This window comes from Dama dama, chromosome 33 (genome assembly GCF_033118175.1).
Source record: "Dama dama isolate Ldn47 chromosome 33, ASM3311817v1, whole genome shotgun sequence".
In the NCBI taxonomy this organism is placed as follows: domain Eukaryota; kingdom Metazoa; phylum Chordata; class Mammalia; order Artiodactyla; family Cervidae; genus Dama; species Dama dama.
The window spans coordinates 7831290-7845206 of record NC_083713.1 but is presented as its reverse complement, the minus strand read 5'-3'; the positions used below and the strand labels follow the sequence as shown (position 1 = coordinate 7845206).

The 13917-nt window shown below is 54.8% G+C and overlaps 1 protein-coding gene across 2 annotated transcripts in view; it reads left to right on the top strand.

Annotated features, from left to right (window-relative positions):
* The window catches only part of MYO7B (myosin VIIB), a 92549-nt gene that overhangs the window by 77078 nt on the left and 1554 nt on the right, over window positions 1-13917 (top strand). The window contains exons 32-44 of one of the 2 annotated variants that reach the window (XM_061135216.1): window positions 5207-5324; window positions 5411-5537; window positions 6824-6990; window positions 7951-8132; window positions 9048-9178; window positions 9424-9581; window positions 9784-9937; window positions 10360-10515; window positions 11065-11170; window positions 12135-12248; window positions 12436-12523; window positions 13056-13162; window positions 13620-13805. In XM_061135216.1, coding sequence (XP_060991199.1) covers window positions 5207-5324; window positions 5411-5537; window positions 6824-6990; window positions 7951-8132; window positions 9048-9178; window positions 9424-9581; window positions 9784-9937; window positions 10360-10515; window positions 11065-11170; window positions 12135-12248; window positions 12436-12523; window positions 13056-13162; window positions 13620-13805 — 1794 coding nt within the window. Of the gene's footprint in view, window positions 1-5206; window positions 5325-5410; window positions 5538-6823; window positions 6991-7950; window positions 8133-9047; window positions 9179-9423; window positions 9938-10359; window positions 10516-11064; window positions 11171-12134; window positions 12249-12435; window positions 12524-13055; window positions 13163-13619; window positions 13806-13917 lie in introns of those variants that run through there. The other variant, XM_061135215.1, reaches the window with a different exon arrangement.

The window sequence follows — 13917 nt, the reverse complement described above, 5'->3', positions numbered from 1 at the left end:
AACTGGGTATTGTTTTTGCCTTGGCTCCATCCCTTCATTCTTTCTGGAGTTATTTCTCCAATGATCTCCATTAGCATATTGGGCCTCTACCAACCTGGGGAGTTCCTCTTTCAGTATCCTATCATTTTGCCTTCTCATACTGTTCATGGGGTTCTCAAGGCAGGAATACTGAAGTGGTTTGCCATTCCCTTCTCCAGTGGACCACATTCTGTCAGACTCCACCATGACCCTACTGTTTTGGGTGGCCCTACACAGCATGGCTTAGTTTCATTGAGTTAGACACAACTGTAGTCCTGTGATCAGATTGGCTAGTTTTCTGTGATTATGGTTTAGCGTGTCTGCCCTCTGATGCCCTCTGGCAACACCTACTGTCTTACTTGGGTTTCTCTTACCTCGGACGTGGGGTATCTCTTCACGGCTGCTCCAGCAAAGCACAGCCGCTGCTCCTTACCTTGGACGAGGGGTATCTTCTCACAGCCACCCCTCCTGACCTTGAATGTGGAGTAGTTGTCTCAGCCCTCCTGTGCCCAGCAGCAGCCGCTCCTTGGAAGTGGGGTTGCTCCTCTCGGCCACAGCCCCTGCCCTCAGGCATGTGGTAGCTCCTCTCGACCGCCGCCTAAATCAAATCCCTTATGACTATACAGTGGAAGTGAGAAATAGATTAAAGGGACTAGATCTGATAGACAGAGAGCCTGATGAACTATGGATGGAGGTTCGTGACATTGTACAGGAGACAGAGATCAAGACCATTCCCATGGAAAAGAAATGCAAAAAGGCAAAATGGTTGTCGGAGGTGGCCTTACAAATAGCTGTGAAAAGAAGAGAAGCAAAAAGCAAAGGAGAAAAGGAAAGATATTCCCATTTGAATGCAGAGTTCCAACGAATAGCCAGGAGAGATAAGAAAGCCTTCCTCAGTGATCAATGCAAAGAAATAGAGGAAAACAACAGAATGGGAAAGTCTAGAGATCTCTTCAAGAAAATTAGAGATATCAAGGGAACATTTCAGGCAAAAATGGGTTCGATAAAGGACACAAATGGTATGGACCTAACAGAAGCAGAAGATATTAAGAAGAGGTGGCAAGAATACACAGAAGAACTGTACAAAAAAGATCTGCATGACCCAGATAATCACAATGGTGTGATCACTGACCTAGAGCCAGACATCCTGGAATGTGAAGTCAAGTGGGCCTTAGAAAGCATCACTACGAACAAAGCTAGTGGATGTGATGGAATTCCAGTTGAGCTATTTCAAATCCTGAAAGATGATGCTGTGAAAGTGCTGCACTCAATATGCCAGCAAATTTGGAAAACTCAGCAGTGGCCACAGGACTGGAAAAGGTCAGTTTTCATTCCAATCCCTAGGAAAGGCAATCCCAATGAATGCTCAAACTACCACACAATTGCACTCATCTCACACACTAGTAAAGTAATGCTCAAAATTCTCCAAGCCAGGCCTCAGCAATATGTGAACCGAGAACTTCCAGATGTTCAAGCTGGATTTAGAAAAGGCAGAGGAACCAGAGATCAAATTGCCAATATCCACTGGATCATTGAAAAAGCAAAAGAGTTCCAGAAAAACGTCTATTTCTGCTTTATTGAGAATGCCAAAGCCTTTGATAGTGTGGATTACAATAAACTGTGGAAAATCCTGAAAGAGATGGGAATACCAGACCACCTGACCTGCCTCTTGAGAAACTTGTATGCAGGTCAGGAAAAAACAGTTAGAACTGGACATGCAACAACAGACTGGTTCCAAATAGGAAAAGGAGTACATCAAGGCTGTATATTGTCACCCTGCTTATTTCACTTATATGCAGAGTACATCATGAGAAACGCTGGAAGAAGCACAAGCTGGAATCAAGATTGCCGGGAGAAATATCAATAACCTCAGATATGCAGATGACACCACCCTTATGGCAGAAAGGGAAGAAGAACTAAAAAGCCTCTTGATGAAAGTGAAGAGGAGAGTGAAAAAGTTGGCTTAAAGCTTAACATTCAGAAAACTAAGATCATGGCATCTGGTCCCATCACCTCATGGGAAATAGATGGGGAGACAGTGGAAACAGTGTCAGACTTTATTTTTGGGGGCTCCAAAATCACTGCAGATGGTGACTGCAGCCATGAAATTAAAAGATGCTTACTCCTTGGAAGCAAAGTTATGACCAACCTAGATAGTATATTAAAAAGAAGAAACATTACTTTGCCAACAAAGGTCCATCTGGTCAAGGCTATGGATTTTCCAGTGGTCATGTATGGATGTGAGAGTTGGACTGTGAAGAAAGCTGAGCGCCGAAAAATTGGTGCTTTTGAACTATGGTGTTGGAGAAGACTCTTGAGAGTCCCTTGGACTGCAAGGAGATCTAAACAGTCCATCCTAAAGGAGATCAGTCCTGGGTGTTCATTGGAAGGACTGACGCTGAAGCTGAAACTCCAATACTTCGGCCACCTGATGCGAAGGGCTGACTCATTGGAAAAGACCCTGATGCTGGGAGAGATTGGGGGCAGGAGGAGGAGGGGACGACAGAGGATGAGATGGCTGGATGGCATCACCGACTCGATGGGCATGAGTTTGAGTAAACTCCGGGAGTTGGTGATAGACAGGGAGGCCTGGCGTGCTGCAGTTCATGTGGTCACAAAGAATCGGACACAACTGAGTGACTGAACTGAACTGATGGCAGTTCTATTTCCAGTTTTTAAGGAATCTCCACACTGTTCTCCATGGTGGCTGTACTAGTTTGCATTCCCACCAACAGTGTAAGAGGGTTCCCTTTTCTCCACACCCTCCCCAGCGTTTATTGTTTGTAGACTTTTTGATAGCAGCCATTCTGACTGGCATGAAATGGTACCTCACTGTGGTTTTGATTGGCATTTCTATGATAATGAGTGATGTTGAGCATCTTTTCATGTGTTTGTTAGCCACTTGTATGTCTTCTTTGGAGAAATGTCTGTTTAGTTCTTTGGCCCATTTTTTAATTGGGTCATTTATTTTTCTGATGTTGAGCTGCATGAGCTTCTTGTATGTTTTTGAGATTAATTCTTTGTCATTTGCTTCATTTGCTGTTATTTTCTCCCATTCTGAAGGCTGTCTTTTCACCTCGCTTATAGTTTCTTTCATTGTGCAAAAGTTTTTGAGTTTAATTAGGTCCCATTTGTTTATTTTTGCTTTTATTTCCATTACTCTGGGGGGTGGGTCATAGAGGATCTTGCTGTGACTTATGTCAGAGAGTGTTTTGCCTATGTTTTTCTCTAGAAGTTTTATAGTTTCTGGTCTTAAATCGAGATCTTTCATCCATTTTGAGTTTATTTTTGTGTATGGTATCAGAAGTGTCCTAGTTTCATTCTTTTATAGGTGGTTGACCAGTTTTCCCAGCATCACTTGTTAAAGAGATTGTCTTTTATCCATTGTATATTCTTGCCTCCTTTGTCAAAGATAAGGTGTCCATAGGTGCATGGATTCATCTCTGGGCTTTCTATTTGTTCTATTGATCTATATTTCTGTCTTTGTGCCAGTACCATACTGTGTTGATGACTGTAGCTTTGTAGTATAGTCTGAAGTCAGGCAGGTTGATTATTCTAGTTCCATCCTTCTTTCTCAAGATTGCTTTAGCTATTTGAGGTTTTTTTGTATTTCCATACAAATTATGAAATTATTTATTCTAGTTCTGTGAAAAATACTGTTGGTAGCTTGATAGGGATTGCATTGAATCTGTAGATTGCTTTGGGTAGTATACTCATTTTCACTATATTGCTTCTCCCAATCCATGAACCTGGTATATTTCTCCATCTATTTGTGTCATCTTTGATTTCTTTCATCAATGTTTTATAGTTTTCTATATATAGGTTTTTGTTTCTTTAGGTAAATTTATTCCTAACTATCTTATTATTTTCATTGCAGTGGTGGATGGGATTGTTTCCTTAATTTCTCTTTCTGTTTTCTCATTGTTAGGAAACACACTTTTTTAAAAAAATAAAAATGGGATCATCATTAGACAGTTTTCAACCTGCTTCTTCACTTTGCTTAATAGTTTGGGCCATTATTTCTGTGTCATTAAATACCAATCTGTTTTTAAGGGCTGAATAGTACTGTATTCATGAGCTACAATTCATTCATTGGTGAATTTTAAGGTCATGTCCCATTTTCACTGTTAAAACAATGAAGTGAATCTCTTTGTAGATACAACTTTTATATGCTTGATGGTTATTTTATCAGGATCAATTTCTTGAAAAGGGATTTCAGAGTGTACAAATGTTGGGTTTCCCAGGTGGTGCCAGTGGTAAATAACCCACCTGCCAATGCAGGAGACATAAGAGACGTGAATTCAATCCCTAGGTTGGGAAGATTCCCTGGAGAAGGGCATGGCAACCCACTCCAATATTCTTGTCAGGAGAATTCCATGGACAGAGGAGCCTGGCAGGCTACAGTCCATAGGGTCGCAAAGAGTCAGACATGACTAAAGTGAATGAGCATGCATGAATGTTCTAAAATCCTTGATATGTGTTGCAAAGGGCCAAATCTCAGGATGTGTCTGTTTACATCCCCTGATTCAGTATATGAATGTTACCTAATCACCTTTTAAAGAAGGAACAAGAGAAATAACATTTTATCCAACAAACCATAACAGGAAAGCTCAATTGGATGTTACAGCCAGTGATATTACAGTTGGATATTAACAGATCTGTGGAGATGGGAAGAGAAAAGGGTGAAGGTCAGAGAGAGCCAAGGGTGAGGGAGGGAGGGAGGTGAGACAGGACTGGGGATGAGGATTGAGGTGAAGGTCCCTGAGAGACACCTCCCAAATGCGTAGAAGAGAGGCAGAGTGCAGCACCAACAACACACAGACATAGACACCAGCGCAAGCCTTGAGCACAGAGCAACATGCAGCCTCAGGAGGCCAGTGTTGGTGAGAGCCAGTCGGAGCCCGCAGACACGTGCACGCACCCCTCATTGTTTTCCAGGCTTAGGCAGCGAGCAGCAGCCTGGCCCTCCAGCCCCTGGGAGCTCTGATTCTAAAGAAGGGATCAGAACCACCAGTGATGGGCCCTCCCCAGCCCACCAGAGTCCCTTACCTGACTCTCACTGACACTGGCCTGGCTTTAGGCAGCGACTTCACAGAATGATCCAGCAAATGAGCTCCCTGGGCAGTGGGTGAGGAGTTAGCTGGGGGATAAGTGATGGAGGTGACTCATCATCACAACCTCCGTGCAGGCACCCTACACCCAAAACCAGGCCAGGCCGCTGACCGTGCAGGAGCAGGTGGTGGACACTGCCTGCCTGAAGTGGCCGCTGCTCTTCTCCCGGCTCTTTGAAGTCACCACACTCTCAGGTAATGGTGTCTGATGTGTAAGAGGGTGCCAGTGGGCCCCCACCCTGGACCAGCCCCGACTTCACATCCCTCTTTCCTTCTGCCAGGCCCCCGACTGCCCAAGACTCAGCTGATCTTGGCTGTTAACTGGAAGGGGCTGTACTTCCTGGACCAGAAGGAGAAGGTGCTCCTAGAACTCTCTTTCATTGAGGTCATGAGTCTGATCACCAACAGGTGGGTGCTCCAAGGGAAGCCCCAAACCTCCATCTCCCCACAATCTCAGTCCTTGGGGCTCCAGGAGAGACAGGGAGACGGGGAGACTGGCACACACTGCATCACATGTGTGGCATGATGGCCATTGGCTCAGGCCCCGCCATCCACTGTCCTGGGGCCAGCAATGGGTCTGCACACCACCAATTGCCCTCTCAAGCTTCCTCTAGAGCCCAGCTCCCCTGGAAAGAGGCACATAAGCTTGCAGCCTTCAGGGCTTCCATTCACTTATAGGTTCCTTCTCTTCTCACTGGTGGGTACTGCTCACATGGAGGTGCCAGCAGTCCGGGAGAGGGAGCAAGGGACAGGCCTGTGTGTGCAGGGCATGGAAGAGAGTGAGGACCACCTTGCATGCCAGGAGTGCCCCCCAGACACCCTGCCTCCAGCTCTCATCTACTGAGAAGGCCTTCACGCCCTTTTGGAAGGCCTGCCTGTGCCCTGCCAGAGCCCCTCCTTGGTTCAAACACACCCTAGTGTGGCATGACCATTATGGTCATTCCCAGTGTGTGCAGGGACCACATACTGAGGCGGACTTTGCTAGGTGCTCTCTTCTATTCCAGTAAGTCCCCCCATCACCTCCACACTCTGCAGATGAATAAACAGAGGCATGCAGAGGGTAGGTGCTTAGTTGCTCAGTCGTGTCCGACTCTTTGCGACCCCATGGACTGTAGCCCACCAGGCTCCTGTGTCCATGGGATTTCCCAGACAAGAATACTGGAGTGGGTGGCCATGCCCTCCTTCAGGGGATCTTCCCAACCCAGGAATCAAACCAGGGTCTCCTGCATTGCTGGCGGATTCTTTACCAGCTGAGCTACCAGGGAAGCCCACAGAGACTGGGTAGCTCACCCAAACTCACCCAGGCTGGTGCTCCATCTCACCACCAACTTTATTTGCAGTGGCCCCATGGTGGCCCTGCATGCCAGCCACCACCTTGCCTGCCCAGAGCTGACTCCACAGACAGGTTTGGCACCACCACTGCCTTTGAAGCCCATAGAACAGGACCCTAAGCTCTGGCTCATCTGCCCACGCACACAGAAAGTCTGGGGCTAGGGCAGATCCATGCTCAGCCCCAGGCCCTGTATGGCTCCAGACACACTGGAGTTTCCTCATCTGTAAGAGGGCTTCATGGTGTGATGGTTGGCACTCCAAACTCTGTAACTTGGGCAGGTCACCCCTCTGAAGCTGTTGAGGGCTGACCCAGGGGGAGGGTGGGGCAGGCCTCTGGTCACATTGCCCCCTTTCCCCCTCAGGGAGGCCCAGGGTGGGCAGAGGCTGATGCTGTCCACACTGCATGAAGAGGAATATGAGTTCCGGTCCCCCAGCAGCGTGGCCGTCGCAGAGCTGGTGGCCATGTTTCTGGAGGGCTTGAAGGAGAGGTCCGTGTTCGCCATGGCCCTGCAGGACAGGAAGGCCACAGGTGCCTAGCCAGGCGGGGAGGGGGCCCAGTGAGGGGCCGCTTATGTGGCTGGTGGGAGGGCGGCTTGTTTGTGCCAGGTGCTGGTGGTCACAAAGCAGGTGGAGGGCAGGGACTCGAGCAGAGAGAGGGAGAGAGGCCACAAAGTGCTCAGGGTCATCCATGGGCAAGGCCCTCCCTTCTGCAAGATGAGGGCATTCAGGAGGGGTCTCAAACCCTCCAAAGTGAAGGGCACTGAGGGATGTCCCTCTTCTGGAAGCAAGGGAAGAGCCAACCAGGTCAGCAGCCCATGCAGCGCACGTCATCCCCACTGCCACCCTCTTATCCAGTGTTGCAGACGAGGACTGGTGGCTCAGAGAAGGCAAGCCGCTTGTCCAGGGCCAGATAGCTTGTGGGTGGGGATGGGGGCGGCGTGAGCCCTGGTGGTCTCGTTGACAGCCGCAGCTTCCCTCAGCACAGCTGGAAATCAGGCTTCAGAAAATAGGGGAGCAGGGGAGGGCTGTGCACAGGGTCTTAACTACACTGGAAACATCAGCAGAAGCTTTGTCCCCATGGCCCATCCCATCCTCACAACTGCCCCAGGAGGGAGGGGTGATCTCCATCTTATAGCTGAGGAAACAGGCTCAGACAAGTCACTTAGCTCCTGGGCAGGCGTGGTAACAGCCTGCTGGTCCTCTGTTCCCTTGGTCCATCTGCCTCATGGCTCCCTGGCCACTTCCTGGTCAGGCCTCTGAGCAGGTCTCCGCAGCTTCTGCCTGCCCGGCTATGCCTGTCCAGACCCCCCGAGTGCCTGAACTCGGGGAATCCCACCCCAGTCACTCTCAGGGTGGCCATGGGCCCCCTGCTCTGTGTCCCTGTTTCCTCCCCTGTCAGAGGGGACCACCCACAGGATGTTAGCAGGCCCTCTGGCCTCCACTGGGGAAACTGTCTTCTCTGTCTCTTTGTGTGTCCATGTGACCGTAGAGGATTCCACCCTTCTGCCCTTCAAGAAGGGGGACTTGCTGATCCTGACAAAGAAGCAGGGCCTGCTGGCCTCTGAGAACTGGACCCTGGCCCAGAACGACCGAACCGAGAAGACGGGGCTGGTGCCTACCTCCTGCCTATATGCCATCCCGACAGTCACCAAGCCCTCAGCCCAGCTGCTGGTAACCCACCTGTCCTCAGCCGGGCACCCCTGGGCGCCTGGGGAAGAGGCTGAGATGCCAGGCCAGGGGTCCCAGCTCAGGCGCCCGGGCCCCACTCCCCAGAAAGCCTGGGCATCATGTCAGCCCTGCCAGCCCCGCCACCCCTCTGGGAGAGGCAGGAAGTGCTTGTGCAGTGAGTGGCTGGGGCGTCACCTGGCACTCAGCAGGTGCTCAATCAGTGCGCGTCCCTCCATCCCTCCCACCAGGGAGCGTCCTAGGGGTAAACCCGTCTTGCCTCAATGTCATTTAAAAACCCTGACCCAAGGGGGCTCAAGTCTCCCTACCCCTGACAACCACTCCACCCTAACCCCCAAGACCAGTGCCGCCCCTCCAAGGAGACAGGACAGGCCTCCCAAATGCATGTATAGAGTGCCAACTGTGTGCTCTGTACCACAATACAGTATCAAACACAGTAGCATCTCCACCCTCAAGGAGCACTGGGACAAATGATGACTTGGTGGCAGGGGTACAGAGTGCCACAAGAAGCAGCGCTGGTTGTTCCAGGAGCAAATTCTAGGATGGGGGCTTACTCTGTCCAGGAAGATTTCCCTGAGGGACAGACGCTTCTGTGACCAGGCCTGAAGGAGGTGGGGGGGCCAGGCCAGCAGAGCCAGGGTGAGAGATAGCCCTGAAGAGAAGTGCCCCAGGAGAGGGGAGCCTGGTGGGCCTGAGCGCCCCCTGAAGAAAAAGGAAACAGGTTCAGAAACACTGAGTCACTGGTCCTGGGTTCCACAGCAGGTGACACAGAAGGGGTAGGTCCCAGCCTGTCTAGCCCTGCGGCCTGGCCCCTCCCTAGTCTCTGAGGACACCTGGCCAGGAGGGGCCCGTGGGTGGGGCCTTCTGGACACTCATACCTATGCCCCACTCCATCCCCAGAGCTTGCTGGCCATGTCACCGGAGAAGCGGAAGCTGGCAGCCCAGGAGGGGAGGCCCGCAGAGGCTCCCCTCGAGGAGCATCCCGAGGAGACCCTGCACACCCTGGAGGAATTCTCCTATGAATTTTTTAGGTGCCCACCCTGCTTCATCCCGTGCCCCACCCCAACCAGCCCTTCTGTGCTGCCTGGGCAGGGAGGGGACCCTCTGACCCTGACATAACCAACCTGTTTCTTAGTGGAGTGCTGTGGGCGCAGAGGGCATCCCCGTGGGGGCCCACCCTGGAGCCCTGGGCTCTCTCTGCACTGTGTGTGCATGGCCCATGGTGGGTAGGCACAGGAGCAGCACACACCCTGACCCTGACCTCCATCCCCAACAGGGTCCCAGAGAAGGAGACCATCAGCAGAGCCGTGCTGCCCCTGGCTCGAACCCGGGGGCAGCTGTGGGCCCACTCGGCCGAGCCCCTGAGGCAGCCGCTGCTCCGGCGCGTCCACGCCAATGCTGAGCTGCGGGATGCCGCCTGTCAGATCTTCATCGATATCCTTTCCCGGCTGGCCTTGCCCCAGCCCCACGCCAAGCCTGTAGGCACCGGCCCCACGGCCGGCCCACCCAAGGGCCAGGCCTCTCAGGGCCAGGGGGCTGCTCCGGAGTCAGTGAGGTGCCCCAGGGTGGCGGGGATCAGCTCCAGGCCAGACTCAGGATCAGTGGTGACAGGCGCTTCCTTCCTTGACGGCCGCACCCATCCTCAGGTACATGGGTGACTACCCCTCTCGGCAGGCCTGGACCTCCCTGGAGCTCACCGACCAGATCTTCTCATCAGCCCTCCAGGAGGCCACCCTACAGGACGAGGTTTATTGCCAGATCCTGAAGCAGCTGACGCACAACACCAAGAGGTCTGTGGGCAGCTGGGAGAGATGGAAGGCACAGCAGGCACAGGCCCCCTCGGCCCCCCGCCGGGGGGGTCCCCAGCCCCCACCTCGTAAAGGCAGCCTACGTTGTAACACTGGGGTGGGGGGGGTGTTGGGACTTCTTGCCCTGGGCCGTGCCGCTCCTACCCTGTGTCCTTCTTCACCTGGCCTCTCTAAACCTCAGTGCTCTCCTCCACAAAAGGGGCATGATAGCACTCCTTCTCCTTCTTGTGAGCGGGAAGGCTTTGATGGCGTTGACAGCAAGGCAGTGGCCTCCTTGCCCGTGGCCTCAGGCAGGCCTCTGCTCACATGAAGAATCCTGCAAAGAGCCCCATCTCCCTGCAGTGCTGGAGCGCCCGGCCTCCGGGAGGGGCCCCTCCTGGGCTGACCTGTGCTGCCATCCACAGGTACAGTGAGGAGCGGGGCTGGCAGCTGCTGTGGCTCTGCACCGGCCTCTTCCCACCCGGCAAGGCGCTGCTGCCGCACGCCCAGAAGTTCATAGACACGCGGAGAAGGAAGGTGCTGGCCCCCGACTGCAGCCGCCGCATCCAGAGGGTCCTGAGGTGAGCCTGCCAACTCCCAGGTGCCCCCGGAACATTGGTCTGGGAGTGCCAGGGGGTGTGGCCCACCAGTCTCCCGGGATCGTGTTCCAGTGGGCACACCCACCAGAGGAGCCAGACTCGGCTTCCTCTCTGAAGTGGTGTCAATCTGGGGAGACAGGGCCCGGTCCCAGCCACCAGATGGGGAGACACACAGTGAGGCCCAGGAGGGCTGCAGGGAGGCTGGAGGGGTTGGCGGGTTTCTGGCCATGAGTGGCCGCCTGGGTCATGAAGAGGCCCATACCCAGTGCCCGGCTATATGAAAATGAGAACGAGACCCACCCTGCCCGCTGGTGCCCTGCCCAGCCTGGCCCTCCCCCTACATGTGCTGTCAGAACCTCAGGGCTCCTGGGGGATGAGGCCAGGCTGGCCCCTGCCGCCTCCCATGGGCCACGTGCCCGGCACGTCCTCAAGGCAGCTCCTCGTGCATGGCACGTAGCTGAGCTCAAAGGCTGGTGCGGGGCCAGGCCTCGGTGGGTGGTGGTGGCCCGGGCAGCGTGCACTTCGCTCCAGGACAGGGCCCCGGAAGCAGCCGCCGCACCAGGTGGAGGTGGAGGCCGCGGAGCAGAACGTCTCCCGCATCTGCCACAAGGTCTACCTGCCCAACAACACGAGCGAGGTGAGCCTCCCCTCCCCACCCCCAGCACAGCCAGAGCAAGGTATTTCCCCACTGGGGTCAGTCTAGGAGAGCTGGGCGACGCCTACGGACACAGCTGTGTGAGTGCGAATGGACCGCCTCCCCTTTGTGCTCTCCTAGCCCCTCTCCTGTGAAAATACAGCTCTGCTCTCACTGGCCCCTGCCAGCATGAACTGAGCGCTGGGCACCCTCAGGAGTTTCAGGTCATGCAGGGGACTGCTGGCCCTGGGGAGGTTGTAGTATGGTGGGGAGTCGGGATGTCCCAAAGGCATGGGGGGCCTTCCAGGCCAGGCACAGGAGTGAGGAGGCCAGGAGGCTGGGCAACAAGGCTGAATTCCAGGGCCTAGAGGCCCCTTGGGGCTTCCACCCAGCCCCGGGGCCACAGTGAGCCGGGATCCCGTGAGGTGCTTATGGATGGAACCCAGTTGGCTGTTGGGGACAGCGGAAGAGACAGGTGGGAGTTGGCAGTGCATATGTGTGTGCTCAGTCACTTCAGTCATGTCTGACTCTGCGACCCCATGGACTGTAGCCTACCAGGCGCCTCTGTCCAAAGGATTCTCCAGGCAAGAGTGCTGGAGTGGGTTGCCATCCCTGCCTCCAGCGGGAGACCCTTGGCTAAATGGCAGCAGTGGAGGGAGGGGAAGTGGGGGGTGGTGACCTCACAGCCCTCCCCAAGTGGACTGTGGCCTGGAGATGGCAGAGCCCATGATGGGAAGTTCCCAGTCTGGCTGCAGACTCTCAGAGCAAGTTGAAAAAGCCAGGCCTCTTGGGTACCTCGAGACAGTGAGCCCTGTGACAAAACAGTGCACACATCTGGCCAGGTTTCTAGAGGGGTAGTCTCACCCTTCTCAGGACAGGGCACGCCCAGCCTTAGCCAGCAGGGTTCAGAGGCTTATCCAGAGCTGAGCCAAGTCCTGAGGTGGTCACGGGCTGCCCCTCTGCCCAGATGCTGGAGGTGGGTGCCAACACCCGGGTGCGGGACGCCTGTGACAGCATCGCTGCCCGGCTGCAGCTTGCCTCCTGGGAGGGCTGCAGCCTCTTCATCAAGATCGCAGACAAGGTGTGTGGCCCACAGGCCAAGGGGCGGGAGGGAAGGCGGTTAAAGCAGGTGGGGGTCTCCCACCTGCACTGGGCCAGCCCCCGCCGGGGTACACAGGCACACAGGCGAGAGGGGTCACAGAGCCCCGGTGTGACACCTGGCCTCCTGCACACCTGCCTGCCTGTCCCCTCCTCTCCACCTGCCCCAGGTCATCAGCCAGAAGGAGGGAGACTTCTTCTTTGACTCCTTGTGGCATGTGTCCAACTGGGTAAAGAAAAACAAGCCCCAGAAGGAAGGTAAGAAGGCTCTGGGAGCCAGGCTGGGGCCACAAAGGAGGGTGTTGCTGGGATCTGAGGTGGAGCAGGACTTGTCTGCCTCCTGGGCCAGGGTCAGACAGCTCCCCTGGACCCTCGCTCATGCCCATTCATTCATTCATTCATTCTCCTCAGGTCCCCTGGCTCATGGGTATGGCCAGGCCTGGGGCCAGGCAGTGAGGCCCTGCCCTGAGAACTCTACCAGCTCGGGCAGGGGCTGGGCATGGGGCAGGCCTGGAACACGTGGCCGGACTTTGGGGTGATGAAGGGTGCACAGGGGCAGAAGGGAGTCTGACCCCACAGGGAGATCCAGGAGTGCCTATTTATCTTGAAGGCTGAGGAAGGGCTGGGGGCCAGGGAGAAAGTGGCATGGAGGCTTTCCAAAGGGTAGGTCATGGTAGCAGACACAGCAGCGATGTGGGAGGGCCAAGTAGCAGGGCGTAAGAGTGGGTGTAAGGCCTCAGAGCCTGCCTGGCCAGGGACAGGCTCTGTGCTCACTGCTGCCCCTGCCCAGGGGCCCCTGTGACAATCCCCTATCAGGTGTATTTCATGCGGAAACTGTGGCTCAACGTGGCCCCTGGGAAAGATGTGAAGGCAGACACCATCCTTCATTACCACCAGGTACCCGGCTGCCCCTCCTGCTGGGTGTTGGGGCCACACCTGCCCTCAGAGTGGGGCATGGCCTCTTTGCCCAGGGCCACCCACCTCCCGCCCAGGGCCTCGTGGTTGGTCAGCGTTCTGGAGCCAGGAGCAAATGGAGAGCAGTGCCTTGGGACAATGGCACCTGCAGACAGTAGCTGTACCCTCACCTGCAACACGCCTGCCAGGGAGGGGAGGGCCCAGAGGGTCCCGAGCCCATGAAGTGCTAGGCCTTGCCCTGAAGGGGTAGAGCAGGCCCAGCTCTGCAGCGAGGTGTTGGGGAGCCCTGCCCACGCTCAGTCACCTTCCCTCTGCTGGAAACCTAACCCTGAGGACCTTATTTCTCTGCAGGCTCTGTTTCCTAGATTCTACTGGGCTACCACCTGAGTGCAAAGCTGGGGGTGGTAGGAGCCTAAAGTCCAGCTTTTCCTTCACCCAGGAGCTGCCCAAGTACCTGCGTGGGTTCCACAAGTGTTCAAGGGAGGATGCCATCCACTTGGCTGGCCTCATCTACAAGGCCAGGTTTGGTGATGACCAGTCCCAGCTAGCCAGCATCCCCAAGATCCTGCGGGAACTCGTGCCTGAGAACCTCACACGCCTAATGTCCTCGGAGGAATGGAAGAAGGTCCTTGTTGGGGGCTGGAGAGGGGGCCCTTGGCTGCTGCCCCTGTAGGGGTCCTGCCCACGTGTGGCTGCGGGAGGGTGGACTGGGTCTGCCACCCACGGCCTCAGGCAGC